Raw genomic sequence first — 18,741 nt, 5'->3', positions numbered from 1 at the left:
ACCTCTTCTCTTCCACAAAATCTCCCCCACATAATTTAGACGGGAACACCCAGGGGAGTCGGTCGGCTGAGCGGACAGCACGCTGGACTTGTGATCCTGTGGTCCTGGGTTCGATCCCAGGCGCCGGCGAGAAACAATAGGCAGAGTTTCTTTCATCCTATGCCCCTGTTACCTAGCAGTAAAATAGGTACCTGGGTGTTAGTCAGCTGTCACGGGCTGCTTCCTGGGGATGGATGCCTGGTCGAGGACCGGGCCGCGGGGACACTAAAGCCCCGAAATTATCTCAAGATAACCTCAAGATAACCCACCCAGGGGACCAGGGCACAACGGCGGCCGGGCTTGGGGAGTAGAAGAACTCCCAGAACCCCATCAACCAGGTATCAAGCAGTTGACAAACGTCAAATTTGAAGACACTTTGCTCAGTCATATACTTTTGAACATAATGACACTATCCAACCGAGGCCAGTGCTCATGTCTTGGAGAATGCGTTCAGATTTAGTCGCCTAAACTCTACCAAAGCGCAGTAATTTGGAGGCTGGTGACGGTGGCCTCTATAAGCTGAGAGGCATTAAGTTTATGATAGGGTTGGTCAACGGGCCAGCCATAGCCTACGTTGTTCTGTTTAATATGACTCAAGCTTAATGTGTATACTCACTTGCCAGACTTGAGAGTTCCCATGGTAGACTAGAGAGCCAGGGTAGACGAGAGAGAGTTCCTAGAGCAGACTAGAGAGTTCCCAGGGCACATTAGAGAGAGTTCCCAGGGCAGATTAGAGAGAGTTGCCAGGGCAGACGAGAGAGAGTTCCTAGAGCAGACTAGAGAGAGAGAGAGTTCCTAGAGGAGACTAGAGAGGGAGAGAGTTGCCAGGGCAGACGAAAGAGAGTTCCTAGAGCAGACTAGAGAGAGAGAGTGAGAGAGAGTTGCCAGGGCAGACGAGAGAGCTCCCTTGCCCGAGCGGCCATGATGAGATCGTCAATAGAAGCTTATAACCCAGCTTGCACACTCTCCCGGAATACCAAGCCGCCTCCACCACTCCACCACCGATGTGAACAGTTTCCTGATTGACTTTAAACAAACTTTGCATGCAGTTTGGGAACACCACAGTCTCTACATACCATTTTATTTTACCAAATCTCTCCTAAACTTGGAATATTTTTTCCACGTTCCAGCCGAAGTTTGCTTGGAATAGAAATGTTTACATATGCATTTTCGGGTATGGTAATTTTGGGAAGATGATGGAAAACCTGTAAAACTGTTAATCTGTATTCTTGATTAATCTTTCCAACGTGTCCAACTTGCCGCTAGTGCTGAGAGAGTGCATCTGTCATCAGTCTTGAAATGCACCTTCGGTTAGTGCTAATGATACATCTCACGTTAGTACTGGGATTGCGCCTCGCAATCCTGTCATTTCTCACGTCCATAAGTTACACTCAGGTTTCTGGGGTTGACCAGAGAGTGAGCCAGACAGACCTGGCCAGAGCCTGGGCCTTGGGGACACCTGCTTGATGGGGTTCTGGGAGTTCTACTACTACTCTACTACGCGAGTAGTAGAGTAGTAGAAGAACTAGGTACCTAAGGTACCCTTAAGGTAATCTCGCCGTAACTAGTAGACGGGGAGCAGAAACTCAGCAATACACTAATCTCTTTTATATTAGTCTTTCCTGAGGAAGACCTTGACAAGTCATCCGGTATAGAAACAATCCACTCAAACGTTGATGAAAACAATGATAACATTCAGATTAATAAAATGGGTATACTAAAATAGATTGAGAGGTTTAACAAATAATTATCTTGGTTCAACCAAGGTACTCGGCAGAGTCCTGAATGAATGGAAGGAGCTAAATAAGCCACTAATAAGTAAATTTAATATTGTTTTGCAACAAATGTTTTTGCCTACAGCCTGGAGGGCTGCCAGTGTGGTTCCAATATATTAGAGTGCTATAAAATCTGCAATTACTGCTTTCAGGAACTTTCCCACAGTTGATAGAAAACTTATTATTGATAGTTTATGAAAAGAGCTACATAGCACTTATTAGTGCTATGTTTGAGTGCTATTAGCACTCATAACAGTCATAAAGTGTTATGTAGCTGTTTTCATAAACTATCAACCAATAAGTTTTCTATCATTTGTGGGAAAATTCCTGAAAGCAGTAATTGTAGATTTCATAAGAAATCACCTACTCAAATACAAGTTGATAATAAGTGCCAACACGGGTTAACAAGACATCATTTCTGTATCACCAATTTGCTGTATTATTTAAAGCATATAGACAGGGTTCTGCAGCTGTAACTATGGGTACAAACTGGGGAAATTTCGTTTCAAGAATGACTTAGAGATGCACTGGTATGGGAATTGGGTTGTGGATGAGTGGTATGAGCTGCCACCGGGCGTTGTTGAGACAAAGTTGAATGAGTTTCAGAAATACATTGGACTGATATGTGGGTGATGGGTGATGGGGGGGGGGGTGCTCCCCCTAGTATGGTTCAACAGGTCTGCCTGTTGCTTCCAAATGTTTATTTTTTATACCTTAAACAAATGATTTTATGTATGAATCCCAGTATCGTAGTTGCCTTATTTCGAACATTTCTGTAATGATTTCTTAGCCTTAAGATTCCTACTAAAAATATGATCGAGATTTTTTCTCGATCATATTTGACAGTTCTATTATTAATCACTTGATATCTGATAATCAACATATTTTCCCACCATCAGCGCCCTAATGAGTATCTGGGCGTATTAAACAACTGCCTGTCAACTGCTCCCTAGCTCTTTACTCTGTCTTTATCCATATATACTTCTTTCCCCCCCCTTATCTCTCCTTTCTCATTATCTCTCCTGCTTCCCTCTATAACCCGCCTCGAGGACCTCCTCAGGATCTGGATATAAACAAAGTTAGTCCTAGTATTATTGATCTATAAATGCTGGACCACTAAACTTCAATACAAGAACATTTAGAGATTAAGAGCCCACACCACGTAGCCCACAGAGCGGCCTGGTAACTCTAACAAGCAGAGATTGGGGGGTAGTTAGTGGGGATTAACTTAGCGGTAGTTAACGTAAATTATGGCCAAATAGGAGCGCTGCAAGTTTCTTTATTCTTTGTTAAGTTCCAGGTCGCTGAAGGTAAGAGCAGGGTAAATAATGCAGCTCCTGGCTTTTCACTGCTAAACAGCGCAAATCATACCGGTCCAGCCAGAAGCCTGACAGCTGAGGGGACAGCGCTCGGGATTCGTAGTCCTAAGATTCCGGGTTCGATCCCCTGTGGAGGCGGAAACAAATGGGCAGAGTTTCTTTCACCCTGATGCCCATGTTACCTAGCAGAACATATGTACCTGGGAGTTAGACAGCTGCTACGGGCTGCTTCCTGGGAGGGTCTAACAAAAAGGAGGCCAAGTCGAGGACCGGGCCGCGGAGACGCTAAGCCCCGAAATCATCTCAAGAAGAAGAAGAAGACAGCCCAGTCACAGATAAATTTAGCGTAAATCCTGGAGATCAAGACTCGCCAGTGCTAAACATAGCATCAATCTAGCAGGTCCGGTCTCGCCACAGCTAAATGTAGCGTGTCAGATGTTTCTTCCCCCAAGGGAGGAAATTGGACTCCCTTGACGTCTCAGTCACCCCGTGCTGGGCCCGGGGGGAAGGGTACCCTCCGGACGAAATTCCTGACCACTGATTCCACAATGGTGCCTACAATTAGCTGCATGCATCTCAATAACTTACGCTGCAGGTCTATTGTTGCACGGGAGTGGCTCCTGGGGGCGGGAGGAACTCCAGCGAGATTGGTTTACTCTAAGTGTCTGGAATGGTTGTTGTGAGTCAGTGTGTCTGGAATGGTTGCTGTGGGTCAGTGTGTCTGGTATGGTTGCTGTGAGTCAGTGTGTCTGGTGTGGTTGCTGTGAGTCAGTGTGTCTGGTGTGGTTGCTGTGGGTCAGTGTGTCTGGTATGGTTGCTGTGGGTCAGTGTGTCTGGTATGGTTGTTGTGAGTCAGTGTGTCTGGAATGGTTGCTGTGGGTCAGTGTGTCTGGTATGGTTGCTGTGAGTCAGTGTGTCTGGTGTGGTTGCTGTGGGTCAGTGTGTCTGGTATGGTTGCTGTGGGTCAGTGTGTCTGGTATGGTTGCTGTGAGTCAGTGTGTCTGGTGTGGTTGCTGTGGGTCAGTGTGTCTGGAATGGTTGTTGTGGGTCAGTGTGTCTGGTATGGTTGCTGTGGGTCAGTGTGTCTGGTGTGGTTGTTGTGAGTCAGTGTGTCTGGTATGGTTGCTGTGAGTCAGTGTGTCTGGTATGGTTGCTGTGGGTCAGTGTGTCTGGTATGGTTGCTGTGGGTCAGTGTGTCTGGTATGGTTGCTGTGAGTCAGTGTGTCTGGTATGGTTGCTGTGGGTCAGTGTGTCTGGTATGGTTGGTGTGAGTCAGTGTGTCTGGTATGGTTGCTGTGAGTCAGTGTGTCTGGTATGGTTGCTGTGAGTCAGTGTGTCTGGTATGGTTGCTGTGAGTCAGTGTGTCTGGTATGGTTGCTGTGAGTCAGTGTGTCTGGTATGGTTGCTGTGAGTCAGTGTGTCTGGTATGGTTGCTGTGAGTCAGTGTGTCTGGTATGGTTGCTGTGGGTCAGTGTGTCTGGTATGGTTGGTGTGAGTCAGTGTGTCTGGTATGGTTGCTGTGAGTCAGTGTGTCTGGTATGGTTGCTGTGAGTCAGTGTGTCTGGTATGGTTGCTGTGAGTCAGTGTGTCTGGTATGGTTGTTGTGGGTCAGTGTGTCTGGTATGGTTGCTGCCCCAAGAGACCGTTCATATTCTACAATTTAACTTACATTTCACAAACGTGTGTTTACACCAGCGGACACTGGTCAGTACTGTTATGTTGCTGAGGCTGACCCCTAGCACTGGTCAGTACTGTTATGTTGCTGAGGCTGACCCCTAGCACTGGTCAGTACTGTTATGTTGCTGAGGCTGACCCCTAGCACTGGTCAGTACTGTTATGTTGCTGAGGCTGACCCCTAGCACTGGTCAGTACTGTTATGTTGCTGAGGCTGACCCCTAACACTGGTCAGTACTGTTATGTTGCTGAGGCTGACCCCTAGCACTGGTCAGTACTGTTATGTTGCTGAGGCTGACCCCTAGCACTGGTCAGTACTGTTATGTTGCTGAGGCTGACCCCTAGCACTGGTCAGTACTGTTATGTTGCTGAGGCTGACCCCTAGCACTGGTCAGAACTGTTATGTTGCTGAGGCTGACCCCTAGCACTGGTCAGTACTGTTATGTTGCTGAGGCTGACCCCTAGCACTGGTCAGAACTGTTATGTTGCTGAGGCTGACCCCTAGCACTGGTCAGTACTGTTATGTTGCTGAGGCTGACCCCTAGCACTGGTCAGTACTGTTATGTTGCTGAGGCTGACCCCTAGCACTGGTCAGTACTGTTATGTTGCTGAGGCTGACCCCTAGCACTGGTCAGTACTGTTTTGTTGCTGAGGCTGACCCCTAGCACTGGTCAGTACTGTTATGTTGCTGAGGCTGACCCCTAGCACTGGTCAGTACTGTTATGTTGCTGAGGCTGACCTCTAGCACTGGTCAGTACTGTTATGTTGCTGAGGCTGACCCCTAGCACTGGTCAGTACTGTTATGTTGCTGAGGCTGAGCCCTAGCACTGGTCAGTACTGTTATGTTGCTGAGGCTGAGCCCTAGCACTGGTCAGTACTGTTATGTTGCTGAGGCTGACCCCTAGCACTGGTCAGTACTGTTTTGTTGCTGAGGCTGACCCCTAGCACTGGTCAGTACTGTTATGTTGCTGAGGCTGACCCCTAGCACTGGTCAGTACTGTTATGTTGCTGAGGCTGACCCCTAGCACTGGTCAGTACTGTTATGTTGCTGAGGCTGACCCCTAGCACTGGTCAGTACTGTTATGTTGCTGAGGCTGAGCCCTAGCACTGGTCAGTACTGTTATGTTGCTGAGGCTGAGCCCTAGCACTGGTCAGTACTGTTATGTTGCTGAGGCTGAGCCCTAGCACTGGTCAGTACTGTTATGTTGCTGAGGCTGAGCCCTAGCACTGGTCAGTACTGTTATGTTGCTGAGGCTGACCCCTAGCACTGGTCAGAAAGAGTATATATAAACACTATATAAAAACAAAGAGTACGAATACACGATATTATGTATACACATATATACGGAGAGTGTATATTAATCGGAGTGCGTATAAACGCTGAGTATTTATAGAGTACGTATAAACAAAGAGTACATGTAAAGAGTGAACTTGTATACACAGAGACTATTGTATGAACAGTGACTACTGTATGAACAGTAACTACTGTATGAACAAGCAGTACCGTAAATAGATGACCCGAGAGTTTCAGCACCTGTACTCTTGCACAGAGGCAAGAGTAGAGGTGCTGTTTTTATCATAAAGTCTTCAAATCATCGGAAGCCTTAAGGAACGGGAGACAGAATAAGCAACAAGGCAGAATAACTGACAGTGTGGAATGAATACAAACAGGCAGAGAACGGAGGGAAGGGGAAGGGGAAGTAGACAGTAAGACAGGGTCAAGGAACAGACCATTTCGTCTTGACCTCTTAAGTTTGTCAACCTCTGGAGAGTTGTCAAGGTCACCACAAGAGCTGTAATGACCACAACCAGTAAATATATTTTCCTGAACGCAAACCGCAGCTTAAGGTAAACTTTCAATGGGTGTACACCCACTGTAGTCGGGGTAAACCACTGGGTGCATTATACCCCTTGATAGAAAGACTTCGAAAGTGACACTCAAAAAAAAAGCAGGCAGATAGACGCTCAGACTGATGGGACGTCACGCCAGAGTGATTCATCACCGCCGTGACAGCCTATTAGAGATGGGCATCTTCCTCTCATTGTCTACTGCACTATCTGCGGACTGGGGAGGTAGGGAGGGATTGGGAGATTGGGGGAATGATTAGGTGGATCTGAGGAAATGTTCGTTTGGGAGGCTGGATAGTGGGTCCCACTAGAGGGAGGCAGGACAGTGGGGCCCACCAGAGGGAGGCAGGATAGTGGGGCCCACTAGAGGAAGGCAGGATAATGGGGCCCGAGCTGGGGAAGTGGTTGTTACTGCCCTCTGGCGGCTGTTCGAGGAGCTTGCTGGTGTTTTCCTTCTCCCCTGGTGGCAGTTTGTGGAACTTGGGCTGTGTCTCAATGGAGATAGTTCAGGAAACTAGTTTGTGTTTGCTTACTGATCTTTCCCTAAGTCGTCGCAGCTCGTATATACACCTAGGTCAGGTATATATATATATATATATATATATATATATATATATATATATATATATATATATATATATATATATATATATATATATATATATATATATATATATATATATATGCAACAACGATTAAAAAAATACTGATCCAAGTATGTGGAAAAACCACACGTGAAAAATAGAGAATGTTAAACGCGTTTACGAAAAACGAGCCGAAAACGCGTTTAGCATTCTCTATTTTTCACGTGTGGCTTTTCCGCATACATATATGTATATGTATATATAATGTTCCGTTGGGGTGTAGAAGTTAGCAGAGTGTAATGTGTTGATGGCCTCGTCGATGGCCAGTCGTCTGTTGTCGTTGTATCTGTCGATTATTTTCTCGTTTATATATATTTTATTAAATGAATACTTTTTGACCTTAAGAAAGTGTTGGCCTTATAGAGCCGCGATGTTGGTAAGCCTTAGCTCGACACCCAACCTAATCCTGCCAGCCGATTATTTTGTTCATATGCTATCTTGAGGTTATCTTGAGATGATTTCGGGGCTTTGCGTCCCCGCGGCCCGGTCCTCGACCAGGCTTCTTTTTTGTTACACATCCCCCCATGAAGTAGCCTGTAGCAGCTGTCTAACTCCCAGGTACCTATTTACTGCTAGGTAACAGGGGCATCAGGGTGAAAGAGACTTTTTGTCCATTTGTCTTCGCCTCCACCGGGGATCGAACCTCAGGACTACGAATCCGAAGCCCTGTCCACTCGGCTGTCAGGCGCCAGTTATTCAATGCACTATTATATTCCGTTGTGGGAAAGTTATATTCTCTGGGAAGTTGCTGCTGGGAAGGAAGTTATATTCTCTGTCTCTCTCAGGTTAGGCGATAATCTAAAAGTAATGAGCTTTTGTTTGTGTCTCGTTTGAGGTGTAGCGAGTCACGACTTAACCCTTTTTGTTAGTGCAAGATTAAGCATCTTGTTGAGTGGCAGCAAGATGCAGTCATTCTGTTGTAAGGTGATTATGACCGCTTTCTTGTTATTACAAGGTACGATCTTTCTCTCGTGAGTACAAGAAACGATCTTTCTCTTATGAGTACAAGATACGATCTTTCTCTCGTGAGTACAAGATACGATCTTTCTCTCGTGAGTACAAGATACGATCTTTCTCTCGTGAGTACAAGATACGATCTTTCTCTCGTGAGTACAAGATACGATCTTTCTCTCGTGAGTACAAGATACGATCTTTCTCTCGTGAGTACAAGATACGATCTTTCTCTTGTGAGTATAAGATACGATCTTTCTCTCGTGAGTATAAGATACGATCTTTCTCTCGTGAGTACAAGAAACGATCTTTCTCTTATGAGTACAAGATACGATCTTTCTCTCGTGAGTGTAAGATACGATCTTTCTCTCGTGAGTACAAGATACGATCTTTCTCTTGTGAGTATAAGATACGATCTTTCTCTCGTGAGTATAAGATACGATCTTTCTCTCCTGAGAATAAGATATCATTCGTTAAGTGGGTTAAGAATGATTTCCCAAAGAAAACTGCTTCTTGCTCTTTACAAAATATACGAGCATGGCCGCGGCCGCCTTAGGGCTCTGCGGACGAGAATATTCAGAGTTTTAACCGAGCACATTTCGGCAGGAGCCTGACACAGGTAAGATATTATACCTTAACCCTCAGGGCGACCTCCTCGCCGTGTTTACACTCTGCCTGTAGCTTGGTTACACACCCACAAGAGGTCGAGTTTGTGTCGAGTTCTGCAAGAGTCCTCCCTTAAAATGGGTCACATAATTGTTCACTTTGGAGTTTTTATTTGAGTTGGGGAAAAGCTCTTAAAGTCTAGTCGTTTTATTGGTCATTCGTTTGTTGCTTCAACGCGTTCACTGTTGATGGCGAGTGGATGTGAACATGTTCAGCTTGATGTTACATTGCTCGAGCAAGGCTGCCGGTGTTTGTTGGGTTTGAATGGGCCAGGGTTGTGTATTTTGCCAGTGTTGGAGTTTATAGCCGTCCCTCTCCCATCCGTGTGGTCGTGGTGTGGATGCTCCACACCGTGTCACCTCTATTGGACACACCCATTTATTGTGTGTCATCCATCATGGGGGTTTAGTAACTATTAATAAAATAATGCATTGAATAACATGCATAAAAGACTAATTAAAATGGATATCAGAGATTTTTTTGTGTTCTCTGTTCATGTGTGTGGATTTTTTCTTGTTAGTGGATACTTGCTTTTTCCTGTTTTTGTAAGTAGAGGTTTTTCTTTTCTCTGTTTTTGTGAAAGAGGGAGGGGGAAGGAATTATCAGGGGGAAAGAGCCAAGCCATTACAATTATATAGCACTTGGAAGGGATCAGGATAAGGATATGTAGAACATTCTATCTGTTCTTCTAAGTGAAGATTTTTACTTTCTCTGTTATTATGTGCGTGTGGTAATTTTCCTTTACCTCTGTGTTAATTGTTACTTGCTTTCTCTTCGTCCTTGTGAATGAAGACGTGCTTTCTCTCTGTTCTTGTGAATGAAGACGTGCTTTCTCTCTGTTCTTGTGAATGAAGACGTGCTTTCTCACCGTCCTTGTGAATGAAGACGTGCTTTCTCTCTGTCCTTGTGAATGAAGATATGCTTTCTCTCTGTTCTTGTGAACGAAGCCGTGCTTTCTCCGTCCTTGTGAATGAAGACTTAATTGCTTTCTCTCCTTTCTTGTGAATGAAGACGTGCTTTCTCTCTGTTCTTGTGAATGAAGACGTGCTTTCTCTCCGTCCTTGTGAATGAAGACGTGCTTTCCCTAGGTTATACTAGCTATGCTCTATATAATTATATAAAATTAGAGAATTCATTATCCTTCTGAACGTATCTACCCAAGTTTTCTCGCCTTATTTAGTAAGGCATATTTCTCTCAGTTTCAAAACAATTACATCAGGCTCCGCTCATTCCCTGGAATAGTTTGAACTATATTTTGAAGTGCACTACAAAAAACGACTGACCCGCTGAAGTGATTAAGAATGATATTATTACTAATTTTATTTGTAAATAGTTTAAATGTGTTAAAGATCTGAATTATGCTTAATGAATGTTAATTAGAGAGTAAGTCCAGTTAGAGTTTTGGCCAGAAAACTTTATAGACTTTAAGTCCTGCTGGACTTCGTCTATTAAGGTTGAGGCTAAAGATGGAGTTTAGGTCCAACCCTGTGAGTGTGTGGTCGTACTTTGTGAGTGTGTGGTCGTACTTTGTTTTTAATCTATCCCCAGTGTGGTGTCTTGCCTATCCCAGCGTGGTGACAGGTCTAACCCCTTGTCCTGTCTGCCTTACAGAGACAGTGCGACCCGTCAAACACAAACCTGTCAAGCTAGAGGAACTCTGCAAACAAACAAAGTTCACAAGACAGGAAATTCGACTCATGTACAGAGGATTTAAACAGGTAAGTTTGACTTTATTTGTTTGATTTATATATCCGTGTATTTGTTAGTATTCTATCCCAGTATATTTGTTAGTATTCTATCCCCCGTGTATTTGTTAGTTTACTATCCCCGGTGTATTTGTTAGTTTACTATCCTCGGTGTACGTATTAGTATACTATGTATACTATGTAGACTCAGGGACGCAGGAAGGTAGCCTAACCCGAGGCTTGCTAGTGCTGGCCAAAGATCCTCCAATATTTTCACTTAAAAAGTACACTAATTCTTTTAATGGGTATACTTGTTCACTTGGAGCGTGCAGTTGTTCATTAAGTACTCACTTTAACAGCGTTCTCGTTAACACAAGGTTAACGAGCATCACGGAGTAACGAGTTAACGAGTATCACGGAGTAACGAGTTAACTACTAACATGGTGTGTGTCAGTCACCTGTGACAGGCGTCCGGCTGTGATGGCCTGCTGGGAAATGGGATGGGGCTTGGTGGGGGCTGGAAGGGGGAGGGGAGTTACGAGATGGAAGGGACTGAAGGGATGAGGGAAGGGGGTGAGGGGGGGGACCTGGGGGGGGGGGAAGGGGCCGAGCGTGGTGTTATCGGCGGCGTTCCGACTGGAGGTCGGAACTGGGTGATTGTTATACGGTTGTTACTGGCGAGGCGTGAGAATAGGTTCCGGGCGGTGGCACCCAGGAGGCGGGGCTGTGGACGGTGGCACCCAGGAGGCGGGGCTGTGGACGGTGGCACCCAGGAGGCGGGGCTGTGGACGGTGGCACCCAGGAGGGAGGCTGTGGAAGGTGGCACCCAGGAGGGAGGCTGTGGACGGTGGCACCTAGGAGGGAGGCTGTGGACGGTGGCACCCAGGAGGCGGGGCTGTGGACGGTGGCACCCAGGAGGCGGGGCTGTGGACGGTGGCACCCAGGAGGCGGGGCTGTGGACGGTGGCACCCAGGAGGGAGGCTGTGGAAGGTGGCACCCAGGAGGGAGGCTGTGGACGGTGGCACCCAGGAGGGAGGCTGTGGACGGTGGCACCCAGGAGGGAGGCTGCGGAAGGTGGCACTCAGGAGGGAGGCTGTGGACGGTGGCACCCAGGAGGGAGGCTGTGGACGGTGGCACCCAGGAGGCGGGGCTGTGGACGGTGGCACCCAGGAGGGAGGCTGTGGACGGTGGCACCCAGGAGGGAGGCTGTGGACGGTGGCACCCAGGAGGCGGGGCTGTGGACGGTGGCACCCAGGAGGGAGGCTGTGGACGGTGGCACCCAGGAGGGAGGCTGTGGACGGTGGCACCCAGGAGGGAGGCTGTGGACGGTGGCACCCAGGAGGGAGGCTGTGGACGGTGGCACCCAGGAGGGAGGCTGTGGACGGTGGCACCCAGGAGGGAGGCTGTGGACGGTGGCATCCAGGAGGGAGGCTGTGGACGGTGGCACCCAGGAGGGAGGCTGTGGACGGTGGCACCCAGGAGGGAGGCTGTGGACGGTGGCACGCAGGAGGGAGGCTGTGGACGGTGGCACCCAGGAGGGAGGCTGTGGACGGTGGCACCCAGGAGGCGGGGCTGTGGACGGTGGCACCCAGGAGGGATGCTGTGGACGGTGGCACCCAGGAGGGAGGCTGTGGACGGTGGCACCCAGGAGGCGGGGCTGTGGACGGTGGCACCCAGGAGGGAGGCTGTGGACGGTGGCACCCAGGAGGGAGGCTGTGGACGGTGGCACCCAGGAGGCGGGGCTGTGGACGGTGGCACCCAGGAGGGAGGCTGTGGACGGTGGCACCCAGGAGGCGGGGCTGTGGACGGTGGCACCCAGGAGGGAGGCTGTGGACGGTGGCACCCAGGAGGGAGGCTGTGGACGGTGGCACCCAGGAGGCGGGGCTGTGGACGGTGGCACCCAGGAGGGAGGCTGTGGACGGTGGCACCCAGGAGGCGGGGCTGTGGACGGTGGCACCCAGGAGGGAGGCTGTGGACGGTGGCACCCAGGAGGGAGGCTGTGGACGGTGGCACCCAGGAGGGAGGCTGTGGACGGTGGCACCCAGGAGGGAGGCTGTGGACGGTGGCACCCAGGAGGGAGGCTGTGGACGGTGGCACCCAGGAGGGAGGCTGTGGACGGTGGCACCCAGGAGGGAGGCTGTGGACGGTGGCACCCAGGAGGCGGGGCTGTGGACGGTGGCACCCAGGAGGCGGGGCTTTTGGACGGTGGCACCCAGGAGGGAGGCTGTGGACGGTGGCACCCAGGAGGGAGGCTGTGGACGGTGGCACCCAGGAGGGAGGCTGTGGACGGTGGCACCTAGGAGAGACGCCGAACAAAACAAGAAATAAAACTTCCCAACAATAAATCCTAAATTGCGCGCTCTGTCACAAACACGTGACAGGTAGAGGCTTCTGGACGGGTACCACTCTAACACTGTCAAATACACCTGACAGGCGTCGCCTTATGACAGCTGACACTCTGACAATGTCATACAGCTGTCAGGCGCGGCGGTAAACACAAGTTGGTTGACCCCTTCGCCTGTGATAAGTGCAGTGGGCCAGCCAAGGACCCCCGGCCCCTGCTGGCCCCTGCTGGCCCCTGCTGGCTCCTGCTGGCCCCTGCTGGCCCCTGCTGGCCACCGCTGGCCCCCTGCTGGCTCGGGGCCCCCCCTCACACTCCTGTCCCACTTGTAAACCCTTCCAGCTTTTCCATCATTTCCGGAAGTCGTTTCGCTCTCTAATGCATAACTCTTCCGGGGAGGGATGGGAAGGGGGGAGAGAGTTTCTCATGCAGGTCTCTCCCACTCAGGTATCTCTCCCACATTGAGAACTCTCCCTCACAGGTATATCTCCCAGACATATTCTCTTCCACATATATTTCTCATTCCCAGACAAAATAATTTTGTAATACTTGAATATAAAAGAATCGTGAACATATTTTTTTGGGGGGAGGGAGTGTTTGTATATTATTGTCTGCATTACTAATATAGTTTGTGTTTTGTGGCAAATGGAGATAAACAATATTTTTGAAGAATGGTGATATTCTGGGGATATATATATATATATATATATATATATATATATATATATATATATATATATATATATATATATATATATATATAAAGAGAGAGAGAGAGAGACATTGTTTCTTCTCTTTCATCATTATCTTCTGCACACACCACGAAGCCTCGGACAACTACATTCCTCTTCGCTTTGATATGTAAATTACTTCAACTAGGGAAGCAGGCAGGAAAGTGCGAAACACACACACACACAAACACACACACACTCTCACTCACACACACACACACACACACACACACTCACACTCACACTCACACTCACACACACACACACACACACACACACAGCAGGGTTCGTACCTTATCAAGCACACAGCCCGTCCTCCAAAAATGGGAAGGTAAATGTAACAGACTCATAAGTGCAATTATGTACTATATATGACAATCAGGAATTATACTTGTTTACACTTAGTATTAAATCGTACTGTCAAATGTATTGTGAATATTTGAGTTTACCTGAAAAGCTGAATAGAAAACCACGACCTAACGTAACCGTCTTAGTTTTTGAAGATAAGCATTTTATTGTTTCTTAATTACAATTACTACTTAACCTATAGCTATATTGATATTACAGTTTTATAAAACAAATAAAACAAAACTAAAATACATAAATAAATTGTAAAGTAACTCAAGATATTTTCAAATTTTGTATGAAATCTCTATTGTTTAATAAAATTGAAAAGAAATGCCTGATATTTAAAACTTGTGTATAGCAAACTGAACTTTAAAACTTCATCCTAAAATTCCGAGTGTCTTATTAACAGAAAACGATGAGAATAAATGGGGAAGTAAATGTAACAGCCCCATAAGTGCATTAATGTACTATCTATGGCAGTCATGAAATGTACTTATTAATTACACTTAGTATTTAAACGTACTGTCAATTAGGAAGATGGATTGCAGCCACAAGACAAAACTGAAAAAAGTTCAAAGGTATGCCACTAGGCTAGTCCCAGAACTAAGAGACAAAAGTTACGAGGAAAGGCTGCATACAATGAACCTAACGTTGCTGGAAGATAGGAGAGCTCGGGGAGACATGATCACTACCTACAAAATTCTAAGATGAATCGAGAGGGTAGATAAAGATAAGTTGTTTAACACGGGGGGTACTCGAACAAGGGACAGAGGTGGAAACTGAGTACCCAAATGAGCCACAGGGACGTTAGAAAGAACTTTTACACTGTCAGAGTAGTTAACAGGTGGAATGCATTAGGCAGTGATGTCGTGGAGGCTGACTCCATACACAGTTTCAAATGTAGATATGATAGAGCCCAGTAGGCTCAGGAACCTGTACACCAGTTGATTGACAGTTGAGAGGCGGGACCAACGAGCCAACGCTCAACCCCCGCAAGCACATCTAGGTGAGTACACACACACACGCTGGCAGCATAAAACACAGCCAGGCGTTCACCCGAGCGGTGTATACTGAAGACAAAGGAAGAGAGACTTCATGAAGGAAACATTACACGGAATTAATACGGAACGTGAGGGATAAAATGGTTGGAGAGATAGATACGACGTAGATGTAAATAGTCAAAGATGTAGATAGCCAGAGAGAGTGAAGCAGAGAGGTAGATAAAGATGTTGGAAGTTTGAGAAGTCTCATACGTAGACAGTTAAGAGGAAGATAGATCATTCAGGGTGGTAGTGAGTCAGAGAGCCATACAGTTCGAGACGTAGATAGTCTTAGAAGTAGTCACAGAGGTAGACAAGCAGAGCAGTAGATAGTCAGGGTCTCGTAATTACTGAATCAACTCCTTTAGCATGTCCTCGTACCTCAAGACTTGTATATGCGGTACCAGGCACGTGGCCCAAGAATTTTCGACGCTCTCCCTTTGTACATAAGGAACACTATTGACTTGCTCACGTTGTTCGAAAGGCCACTTTTTAAACACCTATTAGTGCCGGATCACTTAATTCACACGTCAGGCTACGAACAGCGGGGTCTAACAGCCTGGTTAACTAGATCACCAACCAGAGGACTTTGTCAGACACCGGGCCGCTAGGTCATTGATCCTCGACACCACCTCAAGTTCGGGGCACCTGACGGTATGACTGTGTAAGGTCCAAGCTTCCTCCTCCAAACACCAGGAACAAACAGCGTGACCCAGGCTTCCTCCTCTAAACACCAGGGACCAACAGTGTGACCCAGGCTTCCTCCTCCAAACACCAGGGACCAACAGCGTGACCCAGGCTTCCTCCTCCAAACACCAGGGACCAACAGTGTGACCCAGGCTTCCTCCTCTAAACACCAGGGACCAACAGCGTGACCCAGGCTTCCTCCTCCAAACACCAGGGACCAACAGTGTGACCCAGGCTTCCTCCTCCAAACACCAGGGACCAACAGTGTGACCCAGGCTTCCTCCTCCAAACACCAGGGACCAACAGTGTGACCCAGGCTTCCTCCTCCAAACACCAGGGACCAACAGTGTGACCCAGGCTTCCTCCTCCAAACACCAGGGACCAACAGCTCACATAAAATAGTGTGTGTAAAGGTCGACTGACCATAACTGGGATGTAAAGTTGTTTATTTTCTACAAGTAAGTGTTCGTCCCGGGCTTTATGGCCTTACGATTCACTCTCCCGTTGATACCTTCATTTGTTGCACCACCACCCAATGATGTGTGTGTGAGGGAGAGGGGGGGGGAGGGAGAGAGAGTTTGTGTCTGTGGTGTGTGTACTCACTTAATTGTACTTGCGGGAGTTGAGGCTTGGTTTCTTGGGTCCTGCCTCTCAACTGTCAGACAGCGTGAACCTGTTTGGCTCTATAGCAGTCTGCCTCCACCACCTCACCTCTTACTACATTCCATTTCCTCGCTACCCTGACACTGAACAAATATTTCTAAGGTCTCTCACTCATTTGAGTGCTCAATTTCTACCTGTCTCCCACTTGTGCGAGAACAACCCGTGTTAAATAGTATACCTTTCTCTGACCAATCAATTCCCCTGAGTATTTTATACATAGTTACCATGTCTCCCATAACTCTTCTCTCTTCCAGCGACGTGAGGTTTAATTCCTGAAGTTTTCCTCGTAACTCACTCCTCTTAGTTCCGGGACCTGTCTGGTGGCATACCTCTTAACTTTATCTATCTTTGTCTTGTGTTTGAGTAGATATGTGCTCCACGCTAGAGCTGCATATACTGGGATTGGTCTGACATATGTGACACAAGTCCTGAATGATTCCTTACATAGGTTTCAAAAGGCAGTACTAATGTTGACCAACCTATCACACGATTCCAGTTCCTGGTTAGCGTTGCTGTAACTCTTCCCCCGCGCCTCGCAAGCAATTAAGTCGTGGTTCGAATCCTTGGCACGGAGAATTTACTGAGCTCCAATTCGCAACCTTGACCCTGTTCCAGAGCAGTAATTGGGGGACCAAGTTGTAAACCAATTGGCTGGTGGTGTTCCAGGGAACACTAGTAGGGTAAGGCTTACCATGAGCTATGGAAAGCTCTCAGCTTGTTAATAGGAGTCAGAGGTCGTCTCTTTTAGTACCTACCTGCGGGAATAAAAATAAATATGCTGGTAGTGATATCCTTTTGATGTGGGCTCCAGGAGACAGGTTTGGTGTGATATCTTTTTGATGTGGGCTCCAGGAGACAGGTTTGGTGTGATATCCTTTTGATGTGGGCTCCAGGAGACAGGTTTGGTGTGATATCCTTTTGATGTGGGCTCCAGGAGACAGGTTTGGTGTGATATCCTTTTGATGTGGGCTCCAGGAGACAGGTTTGGTGTGATATCATCCCCTCCCCCCCCCCATACCATCCTCTCTATCCTATTCTTGGAGAATTTCAGCTCCCATTTGGTACCTTGTGTCAGGCTTCCTGTTCTGTATACTTAGTCTCTTTACGTTGCACTTACTTGAGTTACACTCTAGTAGCCATGTGTTGGGCAATTCTTTCGACGTGCGTGTGAAAATCACCATTATGAACTAGTTTAATAATGATCTATTGATGAACTATTAACAGACGTAAAATTATTTGCATTATGTAAATAATGTAATTGAATACTAAGGAGTGTGTTTTTAATTATAGAAATGTTGATAGACATTTTTAAATATTAATACATATACAGAGGAAGGGGGGGGGGGACAGACTCTCCTGAATTAATTGAATAATAAATGCAAACACAATCAGCACTCAACAAATTAATGCAAACTAAATCAACGCTTAACAGATTAGAGAGTAATGAAACGTTTGATCCGAAGTTAGAGTTGTTGGAGGAGACTGCATGTAATAATGACAGGAATACAATAAAAGGAGTTCAATACAAACTACAGAAACATCTCTGTAAGCCATGATGGAATACGTTCACAGATTATGTATTATGTATTATTAATACACAATATGCATAATATTATGCATATTATGCATAATACGGTATAATCTGGTCTAATATTCCAGATTATAGACGGAATGACACAGTTTAGACCTAGGTATTAAGCATAATACTAAGGTATTATGCATTGAAATTATACCTTGAAATTATAGGTATTATGCAAATAGGTATCAGAAAAATTCGTGAGTTGATACATTATTAGGCATTATAGGGCACTAATAGTAAACTATTATGGATTATAGATCATTGATAGTAAACTATTTAGTACTACAGATCACTGATAGTAAACTATTAGTGATTACAGATCACTGATAGTAAACTATAAGTGATTACAGATCACTGATAGTAAACTGTTGAGGATTACAAAACAAATAGACACAGTAAATCAGAGAACCTCCATCTTCTCAATAAAATAATTATCTTATAGCTAATTGTCTTTCCCGAAGCAGTAGAATAATTTAGATTATTATGAAATAAAAATATATATAATTTTTAGCTAATACTGTGAGCGCGACGAAGTATTGTTATGTATCATACAGAATTATTAGTTGTAAACAAATTTAGGAGTTGGTCAATATAGGAATATTTTTATATAGGCATTAGTAATGATTTTTTGCCGTCGAGTAAATAAAAGATATTTTAATTATCTCAGCATTAATAATAATAATCACAACAACAACAATAACAAATATAGCTGTCATAATAATAATAATAATAATAATAATAATAATAATAA

At 46.3% G+C, this 18,741-nt stretch overlaps 1 protein-coding gene across 3 annotated transcripts in view; it reads left to right on the top strand.

Moving 5' to 3' along the window:
• LOC123762550 (calsenilin) overlaps nucleotides 1–18,741 on the top strand; it is a 297,559-nt gene that overhangs the window by 142,494 nt on the left and 136,324 nt on the right. For all 3 annotated transcript variants that reach the window (XM_045749065.2, XM_069332517.1, XM_045749062.2), the window contains exon 2: nucleotides 10,528–10,634. In XM_045749065.2, coding sequence (XP_045605021.1) covers nucleotides 10,528–10,634 — 107 coding nt within the window. The remainder of the gene's footprint in view (nucleotides 1–10,527; nucleotides 10,635–18,741) is intronic.

Source organism: Procambarus clarkii, chromosome 27, assembly GCF_040958095.1.
Source record: "Procambarus clarkii isolate CNS0578487 chromosome 27, FALCON_Pclarkii_2.0, whole genome shotgun sequence".
NCBI lineage: Eukaryota > Metazoa > Arthropoda > Malacostraca > Decapoda > Cambaridae > Procambarus > Procambarus clarkii.
Note: the sequence above shows the minus strand (reverse complement) of the source record. Positions and strands in the feature narration are given on the sequence as shown.